This window comes from Podarcis vaucheri (genome assembly GCF_965113315.1).
Source record: "Podarcis vaucheri genome assembly, chromosome: 16".
In the NCBI taxonomy this organism is placed as follows: Eukaryota; Metazoa; Chordata; class Lepidosauria; order Squamata; family Lacertidae; genus Podarcis; species Podarcis vaucheri.
In genome coordinates, this window is record NC_138754.1 from 38310806 (window position 1) to 38337613 (window position 26808).

Sequence of the window (26808 nt, forward strand, 5' to 3'; positions counted from 1 at the left end):
GCTGGGAAACGTCCTTCAATTCTGTTATTGTCCTTTGTCTGGATAGAGAGAGGGGAATGTAGAAACTAGCCTGCTGGACAAAGGTAAATTTGTATTCATTGCTTTGTTCCCTCTTGCCTTACCCATCACTGGCTTGTGACTCCGAGAAGGGACTGTGGCCCTTGAGCTGAGAAGAGAAAGAACTTGGATGTTGTGGCAAATGGCTCAGGTACAGTGTTCTGTGCCAAATTTGGGACTCTTTTTTTAAATGAAGCAATGGGAGGGGGCAGTACATTTTTTCTGGGGGTACACAGGGGTACGCATACCCCTAAACATTTTGTGAATCTAAGTTTGGCCTCATTGAGGGGCAGTATTTCAATATGAGTAGGAAAATGAGAGTACTCCTAAACATTTTTTTTTAGGAAAAAAAAGAACTGGGAAGGGGTGTCCCAAAATCATTGAATCCTCTTCAAAAAGCTGTGATCATTCAGAACTCCAAAATCTGGAAGTATCAGTGGTCAACAGAGAAATTGGCAGATCACACTTCTTTGATCACTTCCCAATATACATACAGTGGTACCTCTGGTTACGAACTTAATTTGTCCCAGAGGTCTGTTCTTAAGCTGAAACCGTCCTTATCCTGAGGAGCACTTTTGCTAATGGGGCCTCCTGCTGCACATGCGCCTCTGGCGCACGATTTCCATTTGCATCCTGGGGCAAAGTTCACAACCAGGAGCAGCTGCTTCCAGGTTAGCGGAGTTTGTAACCTGAAGCGTTCATAAACAGAGGTACCACTGTACAGGGCTGCAGGTTGGAAGGGTCCCTGAGCAAAGTTATTGATATTCAGTATTTACATATCCTAGTCTTTTGCAGTAAGTACCTAGAACAAGATACAAAAAAGAATTACTAGAAATGTAGATATATAAATTCATGGCCATGACCAAGAAATGGGTTTTAGCTGTTTTAACCAAGCAGAACATTTAACACATTCTTGTAATGTCATTTCCAAATCTCAGTTTATCACTGCAGTTTAGAGATTGGGTCATAGCCAACATTAGTCCTGCTCTGAGTAGACCCATTAAAATCAATGCACCTAAGTTAGTCATGCCCATGAATTTAAATGAGTCTACTCTGAGTAGTGCTAACTTGGGATACACAATTCATTGCATTTGCTCTAAAATTCACATATAGTTCACAAATATCCCACTTTGACTGCTTAAATCCTTCGCCAAGTCTTCATTGGCAGAGGCATCATGGTTGGCTACAATATGTTGCTAGTCCATGAGTGCAATATCAGCTCATTCACTTTCATCTCTCATGGCAGCCTATGGCAGGTGTCTCCATTGCTCACCCAAATCAAGATGTTAAGCTAATTTCCTGCTTAGATGGAAAGGTGAGGCTTTGACTCATAGAAACACCATTTTCTCCACAGGAAGGACATGATGGGGATGCTCAGGAACCCACCACTTATCTGTGTTGCTCTGGGTGTGTAGCACTCCCTATGGGACTCCTATCTCTATCAGTGGTAGGTATGGGAGAACTAGCCAGTTTTAGTTTCTCTCAGTGTCTCATTTCTTCAGTTCTCCATATGGGAGCCAGTGTGGTGTAGTGGTTAAGAGCGGTAGATTCGTAATCTGGTGAACCAGGCTCACTTCCCCGCTCCTCCACATGCAGCTGCTGGGTGACCTTGGGCCAGTCACACTTCTCTGAAGTCTCTCAGCCCCACTCACCTCACAGAGTGTTTGTTGTGGGGGAGGAAGGGAAAGGAGATTGTTAGCTGCTTTGAGACTCCTTCGGGTAGTGATAAAGCGGGATATCAAACCCAAACTCTTCTTCTTCTTCTTCTTTTTCTTCTCCATATTACCACATGTGATTATTTTTTTAAGTCCTCATGAAAATTTACCAACATTTTAGTGTGAATGTCTCCTAATACACACATTGATGTGAATTTTTGCCTAATATCCCTCCCTCCCTTTGCTGTGCTGGTTTTTGCTTGTTTGATACTAGCTGCTGGTTCATAGTTGTTACGTGTTGTGGTCTGCTGAATGTTTTAAGCCTGGTGACTGTAAGGTGAAGAGTGGGCTGGAGTTGCATTTAAAACAAAAACACACATTTATATCTCTCCTTCCAAGGAGCTCAGTGTGGGGCTGATGGTTCTCCCCCTCTCCATCCTTTCCTTAAAATCCTCTGAGGCAGGTTAGGCTGAGAGACTGTGGTTGGCCCAAGGTCACCAAGTGAGTGAAGTGGTTTGAACCCTGCTCTCCAAGGTCCTATTCTGACATTCTAACCATTACACTACACTGACTTTTTAAAAGAAATACATTGAGTGGGGAGCAGTGGCGTAGCGTGGGGGGTGCCCGGGGTGCCGTCCGCACCGGGCGCAACATCTGGGGGGCGCGAGTCCAGAGGGCCCAGCCCCGTCGTGCCCTCGGCCCGCCCCTATTGTCAGAGCAGCCGGCCAGCCTCTGCCTGCTCCTACCTTGCCCACCCGAGGACTGCGGCAGCGCCCGCCCCCGTGGCCACCCACCCCGCCTCGCCCATTGGCTTGCCTCCCTCGGCCCGGCCTCTCTCCGATGGCCGCGGGGGTGTCCTGCTCGTCGCCGTCGCCTTTTTTCAGGAGGTAGGGAGGCTGGATGGGGAGGTGGGGTAGGAAGCGGGCAAAGAAGGAGGGGAGCTCATAGCCAAAAGGGCTGCACCGGCCGGCAAAGGGCCGGGGAAAGTTTGGAGAGGAGAAACGCACCGTCATGATTTCCCGGTGGAAGCAGCAGGATTAGGGATGGCGAAGAGTAATTACGCACGAATTTCGCTGGGTGAGAGCTTCGGGGATCGATCGGAGGAAATGGGAATCAATTGGAATATGAGAAAGAGAGAGAGAGAGGGACCATCATTCATAGGCATAGATTTGTAGGGTTAGGGGGTGCAAATCCAAGGGTTAGGGGGCGCAAATTACTTGCCTTGCCCCGGGTTAGGGGGCGCAAATTACTTGCCTTGCCCCGGGTGCTGACAACCCACGCTACGCCACTGGTGGGGAGACCCTGTCTGGTCTTCCATCCATATCCCACCCTGCGTTTAAACAGCCAAGCACTAGAGCTCAATGCCAACCCAGCAGGTTTTTATTTGGCTGCCACCTTCTATTCTATTCCAAAACCAAATTAAACTGCACTTATAAAACACTGTGTTAAGCGATCTATTGGAGATAAGATAAAGTTGGCCATCAAAATTAATGTGCTATATAGAAGGGCAGAGGGATTGACTCCAGGAAGCCGAGAGTGAGTTTTGTGAAATGTTCAATAGCATCTGGTCCCAAGATAGTGTTTATTGAAGAATTTTGTCAGTGTGCTTTAATGTTAGTCATTGACGCAAAGGCTCCAGTAGAGTTATATATGGACTATATATAGTAGAATATAAGCATTAATTCATGCTTTGCTTCTGTTTCCTGCTGTGTCATTGCTAATTAGCAATATCTTGTCATATTTTGAGGGTTAGCACATTCATTCATTCCAGTTTATATCCAACCATTATCTATCTCTACTGCTCCTTGTTTAGAAGCCTACTTCTGTTCTTACTGCTAATGCTGCTGCGTGACTTTAAAGAACCCTGGCCAAGCTGGTGACCTCCAGATGTTTTGGACTACAACTCCTAACAGTCCCAGCTAGCCTGGTCAGCAGTCGGGAGGATAGGAGCTGTTGTTGAGGGAGGATGGCTTAGATCCTGCTCTTACCGGTACAGTTGGGGAACTGTCCAACAAGTCAGGGAACAAGTTTTCAGGCAAGTGACAGACATCATCTAGCTGTGTTAGAAAAGGTGTTGCATCAACAACAGCCAGGAAGCAATAGTGACTCTTTTTATAGTTGGCACTGTAGACTTTCCCTCTCTTGGGTCATAGTATCTAGAGAAAATCAGGTTACGGATGGCTCCTCCAGACAATGGTGGGTGGTCCCCATTGCAACTGGTAAGTTGGAAGGTAGGAAGGCCCATGGCAGGAAGAGCCGGAGGCAATAAAAGGCAGTGGCAACTAATTCTAGTTTTGCCTAAAACTGAGGAGGCAGAAGCTGCCAGGTAGTGCCACCCTAGAGACTGATTGTAAGAAGACAAGAAGATGGGCAGCCTGGTGCTGGTGTGGCACTGCCTCATCATCCTAATGGCTCTAGAGTGGTGAACCAGAGCAGCCCACAGAAACGCCATTTACCTTCCCGCCAGAGCGGTACCTATTTATCTACTTGCACTTTGACGTGCTTTCAAACTGCTAGGTTGGCAGGAGCAGGGACCGAGCAACGGGAGCTCACCCTGTCGCGGGGATTCAAACTGTGACCTTCTGATCAGCAAGCCCTAGGCTCTGTGGTTTAACCCACTCAGTCACAAAGCAGACAAACCACCTTTCTCTTCTTGTGACAGGCCTTATCCAATCATCTCTGTGCAATTAAAAATACAACTCAATGTTTATGAAGTACAGGAACAAACATTTAATTTCCCATGTTAAATGTCTTTACAATATCAGTCTATTCTATCCTGTTGGGAGAGTAAAGGTAAAGGTAAAGGGACCCCTGACCATTAGGTCCAGTTGTGGCCGACTCTGGGGTTGTGGTGCTCATCTCGCTTTACTGGCCGAGGGAGCCGGCGTACAGCTTCCGGGTCATGTGGCCAGCATGACTAAGCTGCTTCTGGGAGCTCACCCCGTCGCAGGGATTCGAACTGTGACCCTCTGATTGGCAAGCCCTAGGCTCTGTGGTTTAACCCACAGTGCCACCCACGTCCCTGCTGGGAGAGTAAAGGTAAAGGTAAAGGTACCCCTGCCCGAACGGGCCAGTCTTGACAGACTCTGGGGTTTGTGCGCCCATCTCACATCTATAGGCCGGGGGCCAGCGCTGTCCGGAGACACTTCCGGGTCACGTGGCCAGCGTGACAAAGCTGCATCTGGCGAGCCAGCGCAGCACACGGAACGCCGTTTACCTTCCCGCTGGTAAGCGGTACCTATTTATCTACTTGCCCCCGGGGGTGCTTTCGAACTGCTAGGTTGGCAGGCGCTGGGACCGAGCAGCGGGAGCGCACCCCGCCGCGGGGATTCGAACCGCCGAGCTTTCGATCGGCAAGCCCTAGGCGCTGAGGCTTTAGCCCACAGCGCCACCCGCGTCCCTTTGCTGGGAGAGTACTGTTAGCTAAAATTTTGAATATCTGCCTGTAAGAGGGGGAAAATGAATTAGTTCATATAATTAATGACAGGAAACTGAAGCACATGCATAACTTAATTGGTATACAAATTACACAGGATTGTTTTGCTTTTTTTATTTAAAAACGTCCATTTCATTATCTTAAAGCTTTGTTTCTGTGCTGTTCCAGAATGTTACACATGAGTTTCTCCCTTGATTACCAATAATAAGGGATGGTGGGAATGCAGCTTTTATGTGAGGTAACAGTGCAGATTTTATCCAATGTAAAATTGAAAGCAACGTCAGCAGTAAGCCTGCAGGAAAGGTTTTGTGTTAGATTCCGATGACCTGCAGAACATCTAGGGCTGAGGAACCTGTGGCCCTCCAGATGTTGTAGGGCTCCAACTCCCATTCAGTCCTAGCCAACTAGACCAATGGTCAGGGATGAAGGGAGTTGGAATCCAGCAACACCTGGAGGTTCTCCATCCCTGATCTAATAAGTTTGCAGCCAAATCCTATACTGAATCCTACTGAAAAGCAAGGCCCATTGAGTTCAGTGGTGCCAAATCCCAGGAAATTGGATATACAACTGGTACAGCGGGGGACACTGCCTGGCAGCTTCCTCCCCTTTAGTCTCCTTGATGCCTTTGTAGAACTCATCAGGGAAGAGGCTGGGGACAACCCTATAATTAGTTGGTTTTGCCTGTTGTTCGGTCTGGCTCCACCTACCCTTTGGCTTCCCTGTTTTCCACCCAACCAGTCCCAATGGACTCCAGACACTAATGGTGGTCTGCAGTGTTATGTACTGAAGTTCTCACCCTGGGCCAGCAGGGGGATACTGTAGATAGTTATGCAAATTATTAAATAAGGGATCAAAAGTGACGTTCAGTGATTGGATAGTTTTAGTGATTGGATAGTTTTAGATAGTTGTTACAGTAACGTGGTACTGGAGCTCTATATAAGCAGGCTGACTGAACCCTTCAGTTCAGTTCTGTTCTGGCCTCTGAATAAACAAGAGCTGTTTGAAGAATCGCTGTGTCATCTGATATGTTCACCCACAACATAACATGCAGTTTGCCGCTAAGCAGGAGGGCACATGAATTCTTGGAGAGGAGATCATAGACACTGTCAGGGGACTGCCATCAGAACAGGGGAGGGAGGCAGGGGGACATTTGGGGTACAGAGAGCAGTTCCTCTTCCAGTTAGAGGAAAAGCCACACCTCTGATGAAGAGAGGGAATGGGCCAGCCAAGGTGGGAAAGGGCTCGAGGATGCTGCTGAGAGCCCCAGCGCCTCACCTAGCTGGGCTGGCCAGGAGGGACACACGCCACTTCTGTCACCCAGCTTGCGCAGAGGGGTGAAACGCAAGGAGGGGAGGCAGGGGCTTGGGGTGTCTAAGTTCTTATGTTGGGGGAGAAGCCGGAAGGGACCACTCCCGGATTCTGCAAGTGACTAAGACAAACATGAACTTTGTGTATCTGCACTGTAAATAGTTTGCACAATAAAACCTGTAAAAGACAGGTCGGAGTTCTGCCTGGTTACGCACGAGCAACCACCACACAGCATCTGAAGGACACTTTGCACTTCCTCCCATCTTGCTGCTGCTGTGCAGCCATGAACTAATCTATGGTTTGATTTGCTGTCTGAACCTGGGTTTATGGTTTGTTTTGTTCTAGACAAACCATAAGCTGTAACCAAGATAACCATGAGTTGTAACCCTTGCATCACACATGAGTGAGAAACGGAACCCAGGCGAGGTGAGGCAGACCAGGACCACCCAACTAACTTTTAACCTCCTGGTACACCTTGTAACTGCTGTGTGCATTTTAGAGCATTCTGGATTATATCTCTCTACATTCTCACTCTACATTCTCACTTACAAGAGGTGGCAAAGTTCTGAGATGGTAGAACAGAGGTATGAGCCGATCTTTTGCAGGTGGCTTTTAGAAGCTTCTAACGGACCTCAGTTTTTCTGCCCATACTTATCTCCCCATTGGGGAACCCCTGAAAAACTTTGAGAAATTCTAGCATTGCAGGACTCCCCAAACTCAAACCTGGCAGCAGCATCCAGCATATTCAATTGGTTGCTGGGGCTGTGTGACACAGTGGCAGGACTGCCATTCCTCGTCTGCAGGCTTACAGTGGTGGTAGCTGTGCCTCAGGGGCATTGCAGGGAAACTGAGATTATGGGTGGTTTCTTGAGCCCAGCCAATGCTGCCAGCCAAGTCCTGGTGGGAGCGTGCAGGCAGCTGGGTGAATGATAGATTTATTTGAATTGTGGAAGTTTATTTTAATGATTTGATGGCATTGTTTGGTTGTGGGATTTAAGTCGGTGTTATTGCATTATGCAAGTGCTTTTATACTTGCAAACAACTTATAAGACAATAATGTGGTATATAAATTCAATAACAACCACAAAAGTTGGGGCCATTGGTGGGGAAGACCCACCCCAGGGCACTGGCTCAGGTTTCTTCTCTAATGTTTTTGCTGTAACCAGGCTTTTGGCTGATCAACATTCTACAGCCTTTTAAATGTGTTTATGGCGGGGGGGGGTTATTGGTTCATTTTTGTTCTTGTTTTATTATGCAGTTTGTGCAGATGAAGAGTGATATACAAAATTTAATAATAATAACAATAGCAACAACCCAGAACTGCTGGAAACACTTTTAGCAATCCACTGAGGCATGGCAGAAACTCAGTACAATGTTTCCACGGTAAAATAGGCTGTCTCTCGTATGCATTTTCAAGCTTAAAGGATCCAGCAATTAGCATAAGCCATTTGATACACACTGCAGTGTCTTTGAATACAGTAGAGGCACCGTTTGCTTGCTTGCTTATTTATTTATTTTTGAAAGCGTCGCTACTCTGAATATTTGATTCCCCCTTCATCTCCTGTATGCATTATAGAATTCCGTTAGGTCTGAGCTCTGTCTGTGAAGCTGTGCGGAGACAGGCGTGTTTACTGTGCATGGCCCCAGCACGTACCAACCGCACAATGACATTACTATGCTGTGAGTGTGTGTGCCCGTGTATAATCCCCGTGCTTATGGCATTTTGATGCAAGCCTGGAATAGGACTTGTGGCATGGCATTGCGGTTCTACGGTGTTCAACAGAAGAACCTCAAGAAATCAAAGCCGCATTTCACAGTGCATTATGTTACACGAGGCAGTAAAAAATAATACCCCTGATTTCTAGGTTTTCAGCATTCTTAAAGTGGGACCATTTTAACTACTTAAAAGTGCCAAGCCTTTACAAGTCCATTCGGACACAAGCCTTGCTGAGTCCAGTGGGTTCCCTGGTATGAATAGATGGCTCTGTCCATTTTGGATTTCTCCATTTCTCATTTTCCCAAGCTTACATTTCTGCAGCAATTTGCAATTTTTTAAAAAAGCCTAAAATAAAATTCACCAGGAATTCCATATGAATTTCTCCTAACAAACTTATTTTCTGTGCCGTTTCCCATAATATACAGTGGTGCCCCGCAAGACGAGTGCCCCGCAAGACGAATGCCTCGCAAGACGAAAAACCCGCTAGACGAAAGGGTTTTCCGTTTTTCGATGCACTTCACAAGACGAATTTCCCTATGGGCTTGCTTCGCAAGACGAAAACATCTTGCGAGTCTTGCGATTTTTTCCACTCCCCCCCTTTTCTAAGCCGCTAAGCCGCTAAGCCTTTAATAGCCGCTAAACCGCTAATAGCGCTAATCCGCTAATAGGGTTGCTTCGCAAGACAAAAAAACCACTAGACGAAGAGACTCGCGGAACGGATTATTTTCATCTTGCGAGGCACCACTGTACACAGTTTTGCAAACCATTGTTCCCCAATACATTTTTGTATGTCATTTTCACAAATATATGCATTTTATGCACTCTTTGCCTGAGCATATGAATTTCTGAACATATCACTTGGCTGGAGTACTGCGTTGCAAAATTTAGAATGTGCACATTTCAAGGGATGGCTGTGTTTTTGTTTGTCTATTGTTTTGAAAAATGTGGATTCATCTTTAATGCAGACTCAGTCACATCCCAGCCCACAATTTCCCCTCCCAGATAACTGTGTATAGGATTGCAGCATACGTAATTAGCCATTCCAAAAAAACCCCAACCTCATAAGTTTGTTCCTCAGAAAGGAGAGCAAAACACAATTTTAATTGAAGGGCATTAGATCTCTTTTGATCTTGACAATTTCAAAGCTTCACACTTAAAATGGGAGGGGGGCTAAAATATGGATTTTTAATTGCTTACAAAGCATTCTGAAATCACACCAAATGATTCTCCACCTGTCTTGAAAATCCATAAACGAGTCCTTCAGAAAGGGACCAGGAGAGAGTGGGAAATTGTTCGGACGTTCAATTCCTTGCTTTAGTTGAACTAAATCCAATTCTGATGCACCCAAACCAGTTTAGGAAGCTGACGTACACAAAATCAGATCACTGTTGGTCCATCTTGTTCAATACGGTCTACACGAGGGCTGGGGGGAAAAATTAAGCCTCAGGGTTACTTTCCTTGGGCAACCTTTCAAGAGCCACAAAACAGTGACAAGTGGGACTGGATGCAAGAGTTGCTAGGTTGGCAGGAGCAGGGACCAAGCAACGGGAGCTCACCTGGTCGCGGGGATTCGAACCGCCGACCTTCTGATCAGCAAGCCCTAGGCTCTGTGGTTTAGACCACAGTGCCACCCGCGTCCTTACTCTATGCTAAACCCAGGCAAGCAAGAGGCATAATCAGTATTTAAGGACACATTTCCTATCAAGGAAAAACCACTGAAGGTGGTTCCCTCTCCCCTGTTGTTGTTTCCAGCAACTGGGATTCAAAAACATTTTAGCCTCTAACAGTGGAGGTAGAGCATAGCCATCATCAGTGTTATTTTTCTAGAAAAAGAGGTGCTGGATCTCACCATGAACTTCTCCCTACTTCTCTTAGAATGGCAATGGTGCCCACCTGAGAGGTGCCAGAGATGAGCTCCTGTGAGCTCTGGCTAAAAAAATCCCTGGCCATCATGACTATTAGCCACTGAAACTTTTATCCTCTATAATTTCCCAGGTTGCTAGTCTCCCATCCAGACCCAGATCCAGCCTAGACCTGCTTAACTTCAGGAAGGTGGGTGCAACGTGTACCTTCAAACGACACCTGGGGATTTTGAAATGATGATATTGCAAACCTTCCAAAATGAAAACAAAAACCAGAATAGCTCTTTTCCCCCACCCCAGGGTTTTTATTATTGTATGTACATTTTCCCTGTAAGAAGACAGATCTCTATTTTCCAGTGAAAGAGATGTAAGAAAGAAAGAAAGAAAGAAAGAAAGAAAGAAAGAAAGAAAGAAAGAAAGAAAGAAAGAAAGAAAGAAAGAGGGAGGATTAGGGAACAATATCAAGCAGCTACAAAACAAACCCTTTTAACACAGAAAGTAAGGCTGTCACCCGACCGAAATAAGTTTTAGTCGATTAATTGTTTGAGTTTTAATGAATTAATAAGCGAATAATCAATTAGTCCTGTATAAATTTGCAGTTGAGTAGCTGTATTATCGTCATGGTTGTTGATTTCAAATGGCACTTGTGCATGTCATAACTTAGGAGATGCGCTCCATGGGTGAGAAAAGGGGGTTGCCCTTTCAAAATTGGCACCCATCAGCAATGTTTTCTCTAAGTACTTGTATTTAAAAATGTTAATTTTTTTCTCCAGAATAATAATAATAATAATAATAATAATAATAATAATAATAATCTGCTGCCCAGTTTATTGGGGGCACTTTTTCACTGTCATCTTTTACAAGGTTTTTATTCGATTTATCGACTAAACATTGCAGCCCTAACATTGCAGTACACTTTGGTACATCTATGGGTTGGGGAGGGAATCCTGTCAAATGAAAATATGTAAATAGTTCATAAAATCAGGAAAGCTTTATAAACAATACAGCTGAACAAATTAACCACAAGGATGAATATTTGTTTTTTAAAAAAACAAAAGCCTAGGAGGATATATCTGTCTGTATTTTGTATAAACAGATTACATTAGGTCAATTCATTCTTCTGATCCTTTGAAAGGACCCTAGATTCCAGCTGAAAGCGAGGAATGTCTACTGTGCTTTTACAAAGAATATTTTCTAGAAAAATCATCAACCCACCCACCCACAAAATGGTTCCTTTTCCATAGTAACGGCTCATCGTAACATGGCACACTAACCCATCTTCTCTGAGTCTAGGTGCAATTCGATCAGCATTAGCTAGTATCAGATGATATATGAAAAATAGCTGGTTGTGCGCAATACCTCCAAGATTTGTAGGTAGCTGTTTAGGGGCTCACATCCCCTTGTACCAGATGGAACAGGGTATAACAAGCCAGCTTTTTCCTGCAGCTGATCAAAACACTGCAAAGTTAGTATTTCTGGACCTCCAAACATTTTGGAGAGCCTTCTTCTATTGCTGGCTGGGTTTGAGTGCTCCATCATCCATAAAACAGAAGGCATAAAGGTGAATACAAAGATAAAGTTTTTTAGAGAGAGAGATAATAATTATTTTTTACATATTGTCTTGCAGCCTTTCCATATAGTCTCTAAGTTCCTGGGAATCCCCTAAGTTCATATCTTGGCATACCCATTTGATATTATCGTCACTGTCAAAGAGGATGGAGTTGGTGTATGGGCCACCATCCTCTGGCAAGATGGTGGTATAGGATGTGAATTTGACTCTTTTCCGTTTGGGCCCAGGAGGGTTGATAGGTTCATTTGTGATATCGTTCTCACAACCATAGTCAGCAGACCGAAGGATCTGGCTGTGGAGGCTCTTCTGAGAGCTCCCGTTGAGGAGGAAATTGCTCTCCTCAAACTGCATCCCTCTGTCTATCATGGTTGTGCACTCCTCGGACGGGAGCGAAATGTCCACTGGGTTCTCCAAGAGCTCCACCTCATTCCCGAGCCACACCCAGTCATGGGAATGTGGAATGTTGCCTTGCTCACTGACGGCAAACCTTTTGTGCCTGTACTTCCAAGCAAATGCCACACAGTTAATTAAGAAGACCAATATGGCTAAACAGAAAACACACAGAAGGGCATACATGCCAATCTCAAGGTCCGTTAGACCTCTGGAAGCCAAAGTGAGGTCACTGGGACTGTTCTGCACTGGAATGTCAACTTGTATGGGGAAGCTTGTAAAGGAGGTTGGACCATTTTGGAGCTGACCCTGAGCAGTTTTTGGGTGAACAGGAGTCTTGGAAGTTGTGCTTTGGTTAGTAGCCTCTTCATGATTAATGGAAGCCCCATGTTTGGGCCAATCTTGCCCTGACCTCTCCTGCTCCAATGACTTCTCTATAGAATTACTCCCATGGCTTTTAAAATCAGCCTCCACGTCTTCAATGTCATTGGTGTCCCCTTTGTGGTCCAAATCCTTCTGGCCAAACTTGACTTTGATGCTTCCTTTCCCAACAGCCAAGCTACTCTTCCTCTTGGACTTCTGACAAGGCTCACTGATCACCATTTCTAGTTTAATGAGTGGCCCTTGACCTTCACCTTCCGCCACCACCACAGGCTGGTCTTCCTCTTGGCTTTGATGGATGGACACCACCATTTCATCCAGGGATGTGATGGCAAGAGAGAAATCTTTCGTGTCGTAGATGTCTAAGGGTGTCACGGTGCCATCGCTGAACAAAATCCAAGCACTGACCACAGCTTCCTACAACATAGAAAAATGTAATATTTTTTAAAAGAAGCCATAACTTTTTTAAGAAGCGAAATTAATGAACCTTAGTCATTCATTTCAGTGGGTCTGTTCTGAATAGGACTAGCATTGGAAACCAACCAGTAGGTGTACTCTGGGTATAACTTAGCTGAATGTGTCAGCGCTATGAGCTTTCAAAATTCAAGCTGGGAAATAATGCATCTGAAATGAGTGAACTTTTTAAAAAATGAAAGCTTAGTTTTAACATTCTCTTCCTAGCAGAATGTCTCAGAATCAATTTCACATATAACCAGTCAGATCATTTGTTTTCAGACTGCATCATGAAATCAATCTGAACTCTGGGCCTTAAATTAGCCATCAAAATATTGTTTCCTAAACTCATGCGGCTGATTTAGTGAAATCGCATGAGTTGGGCTCCTCCCCCACCCTGTTTTTGTGAAGCCTGGAAATAATTACATGAAAACGAGTAACATTTCCCTCCCTCCCCCCTTGTTCTTTTGGCTTAATGTGTCAGTAAACATGATCCAATCATTTCAATCACCCATTTTTCATATTCACATTTATGTATTTCACCTTTCCTCTATGATCTTTAGAGAGGGAGGGCCCATAACTTAGTACGGGGTGGGGAACCTTTACCGTCCTCAAGGACCATATTCCCTGGGGAAAATCTGTTGAGGGCCACATAGAAGTGTGGCCAGGGCCAGAACTGAAAGTGGGTAGGAGGCAATATCAAAGGGGGATGTCAGCGCAACAGCACTCTCACAACACGACCACCCCATTCCTCTCTAGCTTAGTTTAATTTCTCCTACTACCCATTGGATCACGTCATCTATCATGGTTACAAAAGCATCAGAAGAGGCCTGCGGGATTAGGCCAGAGGCCCATCTAATCCACTGGCCTTCAGTCAGTGAGTTGAGACTCATTAGTGGGCCACAGCCCATACCCTCCAACACGTCTCTGATGAAAATAGGGATGTGCAATTCTATAATGATAATTTTACTATTTATACCTGTAATGTGTATGGGTTGCTCGTGCGTAAGTTGCCGCCTCTCCAGGCTTTGTTCCCTTGTTAAACCTTTCAGTCTGGGCAGCCCTTCACTTCATGGCTGCCTCAGTCACTTAGCAGAATCCGTCAGTGGGCGTTTCTTAAATCTTTTCCAACATAAAAGTTGCTTGACACCCAGTCTCCTCCTACTCTCTCTGCGCGGAAGTCTTCTGCGCAGGGTGGGCGTGGGTAGCGGAGGACCCGTGCTCTCCCCGCTGGTGTCCGGTGAAGAGTCCTGGAGCCCTCTCGCCGATTCCCCCATCAGCCCCTCTATATCCCTGGTGTTGCGCTGATTTGCTTCCCCATCTGCGGAGCTGCCTCTCTCCCTGCTGGGCCCTTCTCCAGCATCATTTGAGAGCCTTCCCTCCGCCTCTAGCTCCGATGTCAGTTCCCTGACAATACCCCACTGGGTATAAACCCCGCTGGGTTGCCCCAGCCACTCTGGGCAGCTTCCAACATATATAAAAACTCAATAAAAACTTTAAACATTTTTTTAAAAAACCTTCCCTATACAGGATTGCCTTCAGACAGCTCAAGGGTCAGATAACTCCATACCCTCCAACATTTCACCAATGAAAATAGGGACATCCAAAGGAAAAATGGGACAGTCAAGGATCAAATCAGAAACCAGAACAGCTTCTTTAAATCAGAGATGTCCCGGGAAAGTAGGGACACTTGGAGGGTCTGACAGCCTGATCCAAGGTGGGTAACCACAAGACCACTAACACCATGCAACAATATATCAAAGGATTAAGAAATGGGTCCCCCAAATGCATGTTTAGGTTAAGTTATGTTTAGTCCTTAGTTTGTCCTTTAGGTTACCCTCCATTTAATCTCATCTGGTTTATCTAGGTCTCCTATTTGCTGATGAAATGATGCAAATCTGTGATGTTCATTAATTTTGTCATCACTGCATCTCCTACCTGCTTTGGTGAATGAAGAATGTCAGAAGCCGATGCCGTAGAAACAATCACCCTCTTGTTTCCTTTGCTTGTCTGGAGCGAGAGGGACAAGCCTGCCACGAGCTGAACACCAAGGTCTGTGATGGTCACCCGGTCTTCCAGAACAATCACAGTCTTCTCAGCCAAAATGGAATCCGAAAGAGGTGAGAGGACCTTTAAGGGAAACAAAAGGAAAGGAAAGATGATGACAACCCACATTAGACTATCCTGGAGTTTTTCCATCATGAGTGCCCAGGGACTGGTTGCCATACAGTGGTACCTCGTTTTGAGTCTGCCTCGTTGAGTGTTCATTTTGTCGAACGTCCGCAACAAACCCGGAAGTACTGGCAAACTGCTCCGAGTGTGTGCGGAGAGCAGTGCTTTGTCATGTGTCCTTTTCGCCTAGCGTCCGGGGCTCCGGAATGGATCCCAGTCGCAAAACAAGGTACGACTGTATTTCAAAATGAAGACCCCTCTTAGCCACTTTTGCCTGCTTGGGTTCCAATTCTAGCCACACATAACTGGGAATAAGCCCAACTGAACTTAATAGGGGTTACGTTTGAGTATTATTATTAGTAGAAGTATTTTTAAATTTTCTATACTGCCCTTCAGCTGAGGATCACAGGGCAGTTTGCAATATAAAAAGACATAGACATGCATAGGATTGCTCTGCTAGCCAAATACAGTGGATTCCTGTGAAAGCAGCCAAGCGGTTGCAGGGGGCATAGTTATTTATTTCATTTTAAACCTACCCTTCACTGAGCAAGTGATCTCAAGGAAGGGCACATCAAATATGTGTTTAACTCTTAATACTATTAGAGCACAGCTACACATGCACCGAGTGACAAGGCGCAGTCTCCAGCACCCCCCATTTGAAAGGCAACTGGATAACAGAGTTGGAAAAGAAGTTGGGGAACTCATACTAACAGAACCCAATGATCACTTGATTCACTGTAAAGCAGTGTAAAGCACTGTAAAAAGCACTGTAGGCACTGTAAAAAGAACTGTAAAACTGTAAATTCACTGTACAGCTTCATGCATTTGAAAAAAAAATGGTTTAGGATAGGCATCCCTAACCTGTGGCCTTCCATATGTTTTGGCCTACAACTCCCATGATCCCTAGCTAAAAGGACCAGTGGTCAGGGATGATGGGAATTGTAGTCCAAAACATCTGGAGGGCCGAAGGTTGGGGATGCCTGGTTTAGAACAAGCATATGCACATTTTAAGAATGTTAAAAATGGGCCCATTGTGGTGCCTTCTGAATGTTCAACTCCCATCAGCCCCAGACAGCATGGTCCAAGGTTAGTGATGATATGGGGGGCTGCCTCTTTATAAAGTCCAACAACCTCAACTCCCTGCAAATATGTGAGACTGAGGCCCTCGTTGTGGGGACTGGTGCATGAAAACACCACTATATCATAGGGCATGAGAATTAACTTGCTGAAATAGAATCAAGATCCCACCTCACCTGTCTTCCACTTTCCAACAGTAGGCAGCCAATTATGACCATGGCTTTTGCTAGACCAATTTGGTCTCTGCTCAATATTAAGTAGCATTATGCCTAGACTGATCCTCTGCTTTGGTGTCTCCTCAAGATAAAGCAGCTTTCTTATTAATCATAGAATTTTATGGGTTGGAAGGGACCCTGAGGGTCATTTGGTCCAACCCCTTGCAATGCTGGAATTTCAAGGATAGCACTCATGATAGATGGTCACCCAACCTCTGCTTAAAACTTCCAACAAAGGAGAGTCCACCACCTCCCGAGGGAGTCCGTTCCAGTGTCAAACATTTCCTACTGTCAGAAAGTTATTCCAGATGTTTAGCCGGAATCTCCTTCCTTGTAACCTGAAACCATTGGTTCAGGTTACAGCCTCTGGAGCAGGAAAAAACAAGCTTGTTCCATCTTCCATGTGATGGTTCTTTAGATGTTTGAAGAGACTATCATATATCATCTCAGTCTTCTGTTACCCAAAATAAACATATGCAACTCCTTCAGCCTTTCCTCATAAGATCCTTGATCATCTTGGTTGCCCTCCTCTGCACATCTTCTAGCCTATCAACATCTTTCTTGAAATTTGGCATTCAGAAGTGGACACAGTGTGGTCTGACCAAGGCAGAATAGGGCAGTACTACTGCGTCCTTTGATCTGGACACTATACTTCTGTTGATGCAGTCTATAATAGCATTAGCTGCTTTTGCTACCACATCACACTGTTGACTCAAGTTAAGCTTGTGGTCTACTAAAACCCTGCCTAAGTGTAGAATTTGACATTTGTCCCTATTGAGATTCATTTTATTAGTTTGGACCCAGTTCTCCAGTCTCTTAAGGTCACCTTGAGCCCCATTTCTGTCTTCTGTGGCATTAGCCATCCCTCCCAGTTTGGTGTCATCTGCAAATTGGTTGAGCATCCCCTCAATTCCTTCATCCAAGTCATCTATAAAGACATTGAACAACAATGGGCCCGTCATTACTGGCAGAATCCGAGACCAGGGGAAAGAGACGGCGGAAGAAGATTGGATGAAATTTAAAATTTATCTTAAGAAATATTGTAAAATTAATGAGTGCTAAAATGTTGTGGTTATAAAAAATAGGGGATTACAGCTGTAAAATATTAAGTAAAAGGAAAGAATAAGGAAAAATCAGATAAAAATAAGGGGGAGGATTTGCTGAAACAAATTTGAGAATTGGGATGCAGAAAGGGGAGGTAAGGGGAAGTCGGTGAAGTAAGGTTTAAGGAAAAAAGGATTCGAAATTATACATGTTTGTTTTTGTGTGTGTATGTTTGTATTGTGTATTGTGTGTGGTTTTTATAATTTGTAAAAATCCAATAAACATTTATTTTTAAAAAATGAACAACAATGGGCCCAGGACAGAACCCTGCGGCAACCCTCTTGTCACTTTTTTTCCTCCAGGATGATGAGGATCCATTAGTGAGTACTCTTTGGGTTCTGTCTGTCAACGAGCTACAAATCCACCTACCAGTAACCTTGTGCAGCCCACATTAATGTTTCCCTTGACACTCAGCCTTACTTTGTACCTGAACTGTTGTGATTCCTTGCTCACGACCAATCAGAACCCGGCCATCTTGTAACTTGGCTACTTTGGATTCTTCCACCTTCATGAAGTCAGCCACAAGGTCCGTAATGTCAAACTGCCATTCGGAGCCAAGCATGTAGGTCAGCTGGCCTCCCAAATCGGATGATTCTGTCACAAACTGGGTGAGGACTCGTACCATGGCATGCTGGTACTGCAGGGTGCAGCCTCTGCCTTTCTTCTCGTCATCTTCATCCTCATCGCTGTCACGTGTGGGCCTGTAGGACACACACAGAAACACACACAAGAAGGTACTAAGTTGCAGTTGTTCTTGCAATACAACTGTACTCTGTTCATTTTGAATATTGCAAATTCTAAAGGCTGTAACCAGGGCAGACCCATTGAAATGAATGGGAGTGCCTAATGTAGGTTCACTAACTTCAGTGTGCTTTCTCTGGGTATGACTTAGATAGATACAGCGCTGATTTTTCCATCTGAGGCTTTAATTTGTCCGTGTTGGGTTTTATCTGTGCAGGATTTCATCTTCTGCTGGGTTGGTTTTACTGATTCGTTAAGGTTCCACCGAGTTGCTGCACCGTTTATTTAAATCACTTTGTTGTACTGTGCACTTTGTCTAGAGAATAGTTCTTATTAGAAAACTCAGCAACTGAATAAAATAAATAAACAAAATTTATGAAATGCCTATATTGTCAGCATTGGGCATCATTTGGCCCTTCTAACACATAGACCTCACAGGGTTCACCCGAGTTAGTCTCCTCTCATCCTTGTTTATTATTTATTCTCACTTTGCAGCTGATGTACATCTCCATTTGCCCCTTTCTCCCTGACTGGCAGGTATCATTTTGTGGTTCTCCACAGGTGTCACCTCAGGTGCCAAAATGTCTTGAGCTGGCTCTGGATCTGTGGGTACATAGCCTTACACTAATGTAAGATACCCCAGGCTTGTGAACTTAATGTGGGGCCCCTACACCTATCTTTTGGGGGTTTGACACTTTCTCAGGCCATACCTCCTCTCTAAGCCTTACTCTTCACTGGACCTGCTCTTCCTTCTCCTCAAGTGTTCTTCTCTACTGTACACAGTAAGAGTCACATTACTGGCTTTGCTCATTGTTCTCTGAGGGCTTGCCCACTTTTTTGCCTCTCACCTGGCCCACCAATGATGTGTGGTCCCCATAAGGTTTCCCAGGAAGGAGTTAGGTCCTGATGCTGAAAGAGGTTTTCCACCCCTTCTTCACACTGCAATTGTGTAGAATTTGCACCAGTTGGACTCAGCCAATGTATTTACAAAGGCTCTGCCTCTGTGAGTAAACCTTTCTGTGTCTCTAAGCCTGGGACTAGGGTATTTTTAGGCCTCTTGGGGGAAAGATTACAATGTGGGAACTGATTAATAAGTGACAAGGGTGCTAGGCTCCAGGCCAGAGGACAACCATATTAAAATTCACCATCCATTGGGAAGTAGGCAGCACAAGAGATCAAACCCCTCCACTGAGTTCCACATCTTGTTGGAAAAAGTTGTTTTCTTAGAGCTACCTAAGGTCCTGTGGCTCCAGCCCATGCCTGCCTTCTGCATGACTTAGCCACCCTCGGGGATTTATTTTGCTCCACAGAGCATGGTCCTCATGGTCAGGAGAGGACATGGTTAGAAATTCTTCTCAGCCCATGTTATCCCTCATTTTTGGAGCCCTTCCACCACCAATTGCCCCACCCTCGTTTTCAACATCCAATGACTCATTCTCAGTCTTTGAGTGACTGCAGAATGTTTGCAGGCATTCCATTATGTTTCAGCAGTTCAGTTGATGGTTAGGAGGGCTTGCAGGTGACAAGAGAAAGGCGTACAGGCATTCTTTAGCCCTGTTACATATAAGAGATCCAAAGGGCATCATTTCAACATACGTCAAAAGACTCACTAAGCGGCCCTTAGAAGAAATGAACAAAAATCACTTCCTCCCACCCAACGCTCTACCCGCAGAGGTAATGCATGAACTTCAACAAGGGGATAATTATTTTCCAGCTGCATAATGAATCAAAATAAATGTTCTTGTTAAGAACATCGGTCTCTGCCTGCCTGGACTTTCCTCCCCTTCTCCCCACTCTTATTTGACTTTAATTTATATTTATTCCTTTCATTTGCTGCGATTGTGGGCTTTTCGACTGCTCATTTCACAAGCCGGTTTTTCTATTAACCGAGTGCCGCTCAAGGGTTCCATGCAGTACATTAGTCATGAGAGCACACCTATCTGGAGAGCAGATTTCCATCTGGAAGAGTGGGCCGCTCATATTGATAGTGGCACATACACAGATTAAATTATGATTCTCCCATCTACTGCAAATAAGGATAAAAGTCTCTCTCCCCCTTCCTGCTGCCCATCTATCTATGGATCAGTATGATGAGCCATATTTCTCCAGATGGGTTTTTATTATCTCCCCAGATATATTCACAAGGGATCCAGATCCTCACTTCCTTATTACATTTTTATTAATTTCCCATTCAAGGAAGCAGCGGGCAGACCCAATCAATGGGTGCTATCAATGGCACGGTGCCCAACAATCTCAATGCTGCTTCCTGAGAGAGAACCTGGTTGGAGGTCCATTCCAACGAACACAGGAATCTGCCCTATCATACTGTTCATCCATCTAGCTCAGTGTTGTCTAAAAGAATGTGGTACATTTCGCTGATGGGAATTGTAGCATAAAATATCTAGAGGGCAGCCAGTTGGAGGGGCCTGGTGTACACTGACTGCAGTTTCCCAAAGTCTTAAGCAGGGTTTTTTCCCCCTGGAGGCGCCAGAGACTGAACATGGGGCCTTGTACATCACAGGTAGGGAACCTCAGGACCAAGGGTCAAATGATGTCCCATAAACCTCTCTATCCAGTCCTCAGAATGGTCTCCAAGAGACCCCTTGCAATATCGGCCCTGACGTGCCCTTCCTGACACTTCACTTGGGTGGAATGTGCCCTTCAGCTGTGAGAATTAAGGCTGTGCCCCAATGCATTCTCTTTGGTGAACACACTTGCAAATCAGACCCCTAGGGCCTTCCCAACTGACTCATCACCCCCCGAAAGCCCTGGATCTCTCAGTGGCCCTGCCCAACCTGGGGTGACTTGGGACTGTCTCCAAACAAGTCAGCTCAAGCCTGGATCCACATGAATCAGCTGAATTCAGTTCAGGATTTAAACAGAGGATGGTTGGTCATCTGTCCCTGATTCTCTTCCTGTGATTCCTACAGGGGGTGGACTAGATTGTCCTTTCGGCCCCTTCCATCTCCACAGCTCGGTGCTTCTAAGGACCCAGAGACTGAGGAGGAGAGAGCCTATAGGCAGCGCCACTGCCCGGATTGATTGCAAATAAGAAGGCAGGCAGGGCATTCAGAGGTTGGTGAGGATGTGTCGCATTTGCCCTAATAAATCGGCCTCCACTGCATTCTTGCCACAAGAAGAAATGGTCGCCCCCATTCAAGTCACCCATGCGATTAAGTTGCTTAAAAACAAACTTTCGCCAGCTCTATTGGAAGCATGAGCTGTCGCACGCACTCATCCAAAAACAATGGCTGGCAGGCCATGGTGCAGGCAACCGGCTGCAAATTTTCACAGCAAACAGCTTTGCCATTCCACCCCCTTCCTAAAAAAAAGAAGAAGAAATGAATTGCTAAATAGGTGCCCAGTGGCTCTGCGGTAATCTGAATAGCTGCTGGCGAGAACGGCTTGCCAGCTTGCAAACAGCGAAGCTACTTGGGCTGTTCAATTCACTTCAGCTGGCCCAATAAATATGAACTAGACACCTGGGGGGTTCAATTTTTAGCACGCGGCATAATGAGCTGATAGGCAAAATGTTCGCACTGGGCTAATGGCTGCTGAAGGCGTGACCTGCCGCGTCTGCGATGGCAGGTTTATTCCTCAAATGGATCTATCGCCATGAACGATTCAGCAGACATTTGCGCAAGCAAACTCCCAACAATATGGTGAACAGGGAGGCAACCGGATGAGGCACTTAACTCAGCAGAAGAATGGGCTTGTTCTTTCTTTTTTTGCCAATGCCAATGATAACCATTAAAAATACTCTCAAGTTCCTGTCGCGTTTGGAACATGTTCTGTTGGTTCACTCTTTTGGCCAGCATCTCATGGAGGAGAAATCGTGGCTCGGTAGCAGAGCACACGCTTCGCATGCAGGTTCAAGCCTCAGCATCACCAGCTAAAAGAAAAGGATCAGCAGCTGGTGATGGGGAAGACTCATTCCTGTGATACTGGAGAATTATTGCAATTGGAATAGACAAGGATGGGGAACCGGTAACCCTAAAGATGTGGCTGGAATGGGCTCCTCATCCCTGCAGGAGACAGTAGTGGACCAGATGGACAAAAATGCTCCTTGCCTGTTTTAATCTCAACACACATTTTAGGGGTGCTTCTGAAACTCCTCACATTCTTCATCTAAGATTCAAAAATGGAACTAATGCTTTAAACATCCTCCCTTGTTATCTCTTACGTTGGGAAGGGCCCTGTGTACTGACTGTTCACTGCCTTTTCCAGTTCCTTCGGATCATTTGTGAGTTTCACACGCCCTGTCATTACCAATCTGCATGTGCCATTTGTGTGAACTGGTTTTTATTTTTATTTAATTTATTTATTTTTTAAAAGCCCTCTCTGCAATCAAGCAAGTTGGATGAGATTGCATGTTTGGTTGCATTATTTGTGTGGTGTTTTGCCACTGCAGAGTACACAGAGTAAAACACCACCCAAAAAGCATTGCGCTGTAATTGTAGGTACAATGGCATCAATATTGCCTTGTTATTTTATCAGTACTGTCAGGGAACTGACATCGGAGGGAGAGGCGAAGGGGAGGCTCCCAGATGATGCTGGCGAAGGACCCAGCAGCAGGGGGAGAAACAGCACAGTAGAGGGGGAAGCCAATCAGTGCAACACCAGGGATAAAGGGGGGCAGACGGGGGAATTGGAGAGAGGGCTCCAGGACTCTTCACTGGACATCAGTGAGGAGAGCCCAGGTCCTCCGCTACCCACGCCTTCCCTGCGCAGAAGACTCCTGCGCAGTGAGAGGAGGAGGAGACTGGGTGTCAAACAACTTTTATGTTGGAAGAGGTTCAAGAAACGCCCACTGACGGATTCTGCCAGTGACTGAGGCAGCCACGATGAGAAGGGGCTGTGCAGTCAGAAAGGTTTAACAAGGCAAATTAACCGAGAAAGGCACCAGCTTACGCACGAGTAACTCATACCTATTACAAGTACATACAGTTGTAGTGCTAAACAAGCATGAGGCAGGGGTTTTCCCGTTAAAATCTGCATGGAAACGGAATGGGACAGATTAGTTCATCCCCATGTAGAAGTGGGATGAAACAGACTATAATGAAACCATCCATCCCTACCTAGGGAGAGTCTTGAGTGCCAGACAGAGATGCCTAGAGGGTCACTTTTGTCCAGCTCACCAGTGGTCAGCCACTCCTATCCTAGCAAGCAATCCCCATTTACTTGAATGGGGGTGCTGAACTGCATGACTTGGCTGTGTTGCTCTCAAGAGCCATTTTTAAGGCATGATGCTGGTACCTTTTGTTGGAGGTGACAGGGATCCTCCAGCCTTTGATCTGACTCAGTTCTGTGTCGGAGATCTCTATTTGAAGAGGAAGTCGTGGAACCCAGACGGTGACTTCTAGCTGGGTGGTAAAATGCTGGTACGTGAAGTTCACAATGGTGTCCACTTTGCTTTTCATTTCCTTCCCATTAACAAAGATGGCATCGCAGTTGTCTGAAACCTTCAGAAACATCAAACAAGCAAAGTCCATTAATCACTACAAAAGGAAATAGAGCTGGATCTGGGCTTCTAAAGACCCTTCTGCAAGATACCAGCTGTGGGCTTCAACCAAGCAAGTAACCTAACATTTCCCCAACAAGGTGTACTAGCTTTTCTTCTCAGTGCTTGAATCATTTCCATAGTTGTTAATCTACTGTCCTTGCTAGTCTCCCCGTTACCAGGAAGGTAGCAAGTGAATGGATTCACATCTAGGGCTTGGTTTGGTGGATATATTAAGCAGGTAGCTACTCAACTTTGCGAACTAATCTATGAAAATGGTTTCCAAACTGTGATCCAAGGAACTATGGTTTTTTTCATATCAGGGATCCTTGATGAGGGACTCACTGATTGCAAAGAACCTCTTTGATAGGCCCCTTGTCTATCTTTGATGAACTTAACCTCCAATGTGCAGCCACAGGAAAGTATAAGATAAGAGATGAGGAAGCCTGTGGCTCTCCAGATGTTGTTATAGATTCCAGTTACCATCACCCCCAGCCAGTATGGCCAACAGTCAGGGATGATGGAAGTTACAGTCCAACAACATCTGGAGAACCACAGGTTCCCCATTCCTGGTCTAGGCCATATAATCTCCTAGGGTTGCAAACTGCAGATGAAGATACTATAAGGATGGAGTAGCCAGTCTGGTGCCCTCTAGATGTTGTTGAATTAAAACCCGTTGTCAGTATCCCTGACCGTTGGCCATGCTGGCTGAGGCTTCTGGGAGCTGCTGTCCACAAAATCTGGAGGAGACCAGATTGGCCCTGTGGAATGTACTCCAGCTTATACTCTACCCTCACGTGGGACAATGATGAGGTCCAATGGGCCTGCAGTGACTATACACCTAAAAGTATGCCTCCAATTCATCTACATTGTGCTGGAGTTCTCTGGCAGATGGATCAATGTGGAATGAGTATCCCAGAGCTAGAACATGTTCATGTCCCTTCTATCATATCAGCACCACGATGGTGCTCAAAGTAAATTTATTGAATTTATTGCCACAAGATGTGGGGATGATACACTACTTTAGAAGATAGTGCCCCTCCAATGTTGTTGGACCCCATGTCCCATCAGCCAGCCAACCTGGCTAATGGTCAGGGATGATGAGATCTATAGTTTCACACCACCTGGAAGGCACCATTTTGGCTACCAATGGCCTATGCGGCTATATGAACTTATAAATTCATGGATTTCATCTTCCATAAATACATGTAGGATGACTACAAATCGAGCTGGCTTTGTGCAGCCTCCATTTTGAGCGGTACCAAATACCAGCTGCTGATTAATAACAGAATAGGAATATTGTGCTCATGCCCTGTTTGTAGGCTTCTCAGAAGCACCAGGTGGATCACTGTGGAAAGCAGAATGCCAGACTAGATGGACCTTTGGTCTGATCCAGCAGGACTATTCTTATGTTTTTATGCTTATTTTGAAAACCATGGCTACTGTGCAGCTTGGATCAGGGGTTCCCAATGGAGTGCCTTCCAAATGTTTTGGACTACAACTCCAGCTAGTATAGCCATCAGTAATGGCGGGGATTGTGATCCACAACATCTATAGAGGACCTTGTTGGTGACCCCTGGTTTGAATTATCTTCTTAACCTAGGGGCAGTTCTGCTTTTCTCCATATAAAACGACCAGAAAAACAGCAATCTCTTAGTGGTGTTAGGCAATCACACTGCCAGCCTTTCTAACAGAAACACAGCAATCTATAAGAATTTCAGAGTTGACAAGGATCAAGTGTTGTATTTACAGCTTACTTAAAGGAAGAGGCATATGCTGGAGGGGAGGAAGAAGAGCATTCTGAGAATCATAAAACAGAACCATGCACCTCTCCTTTTAAAAATATAAGGACAGTAAAAAAAGTGGTGCCAGACAACGGTCCTTTAATGAGTCATAATGCATTCTCTAAACTTGGGAGTGTAAAGCATAATTGTCTGGAATCACCAAACCATAACTCCATTCATATATGTCTAGGGAGGAAAATGGAGCCTCCAGACCAGGCGTGCCTTTCCTTGAATTGTATTAATTAAAAGCTGGATTTGTTGTGAACCTGTTTGTTTCTTTATGCATTTCCTTATGTATTTTTATTTAATTGAAATATTTTTAACCCATCCATCATTTATACAGATGTACAAAAGGCATGAAATAAAATTAATTGCACCAAAACAATAATAACGTGTTTTCTGTTAGGCATAACATGGAGTTTGCTTTGTATTTGCAATTTTTCACTTTGCGTACTAGAAAATGAATGATCAGAATCTCTTTTTGTTCTTTTAAAAATCCACTCATTTAGCACAGGTTGGGTATAAGCAACCCTAACAGAACCCTAACAGAAAGTAAGGGGAAATACACTTTGTGGTTTCCCACTAAACATCAGTGCTTTCCCCCTTCCTCATGTTCATTCTCTCTCTCTTCTCCCCCTTTCTTGCATGAGGATGCCGTGAAAGTTGCTCCAGTCATATAGAGAAGAATCAAAAGCTCCCATTGTGCATATGAAGCAACTGGAAATAAAGTACCTTTTTTACTTTACCAGTGGGACGCAGGTGTGTTTTATTTTTACTTTTTAAGCAATGCGAGTGATGTGCAAATGAGACAGAACAAGTGGTGGAACTGGATAACTCCAGGCAGCTCCAGCTTCCAAGATCTTTAACTGATACATATACAGACTATAAGCCAATCAAATTTATATATCTCTCTCTGTAAGTTCAGGGGTAGAAAACCTCTGGACTACAGACCTGATCTCCCCACCCAATACTTGTTAGTGCCGCCTGTCCAGGCTCAAGATTTTTGGTAGTGGCAGCAACAAATAAAGTATACAAACAACATTGGGAATTTTCATAGCAGCTTTTAGGTCCTCAGCACAAGAGATGCCGCACCGCTGCTGATACGTGGTCCACACTGGGTTGGTCAACAGGAATTATGGTCCATGAGCTAAAAAGGGGTTGGCTACCCTGATCTAGTAGTTGTCCACTCAGCAAAAGGTTTCCCATTAGCTTACTTTTGCCATTTAAAATTATGGCAGTGGCGATGGCAAAGTGCAGTTGCTTTGCTCTGAAGTAGCTAATTATCCCTTTTGCTAAGGCCACAATTAAGCAATGAAAATCTCACACAACAGCAAGTCCTAGAAGGCATTCAGAGTCCTTCTCAATGGGATGGTGTCTGACTTGATG

At 45.1% G+C, this 26808-nt stretch overlaps 1 protein-coding gene across 3 annotated transcripts in view; it reads right to left on the minus strand.

The window, feature by feature from the left end:
* Nucleotides 1-10823: 10823 nt before the first annotated feature.
* The window catches only part of TMEM132B (transmembrane protein 132B), a 376300-nt gene continuing 360315 nt past the window's right edge, over nt 10824-26808 (minus strand). For all 3 annotated transcript variants that reach the window (XM_082204116.1, XM_082204118.1, XM_082204117.1), the window contains 4 exons: nt 23395-23600; nt 17825-18098; nt 14768-14959; nt 10824-12793 (listed from right to left, as the gene is read on the minus strand). In XM_082204116.1, the coding sequence (XP_082060242.1) occupies nt 11645-12793; nt 14768-14959; nt 17825-18098; nt 23395-23600 (1821 nt within the window). In that variant the 3' untranslated portion in view covers nt 10824-11644. The remainder of the gene's footprint in view (nt 12794-14767; nt 14960-17824; nt 18099-23394; nt 23601-26808) is intronic.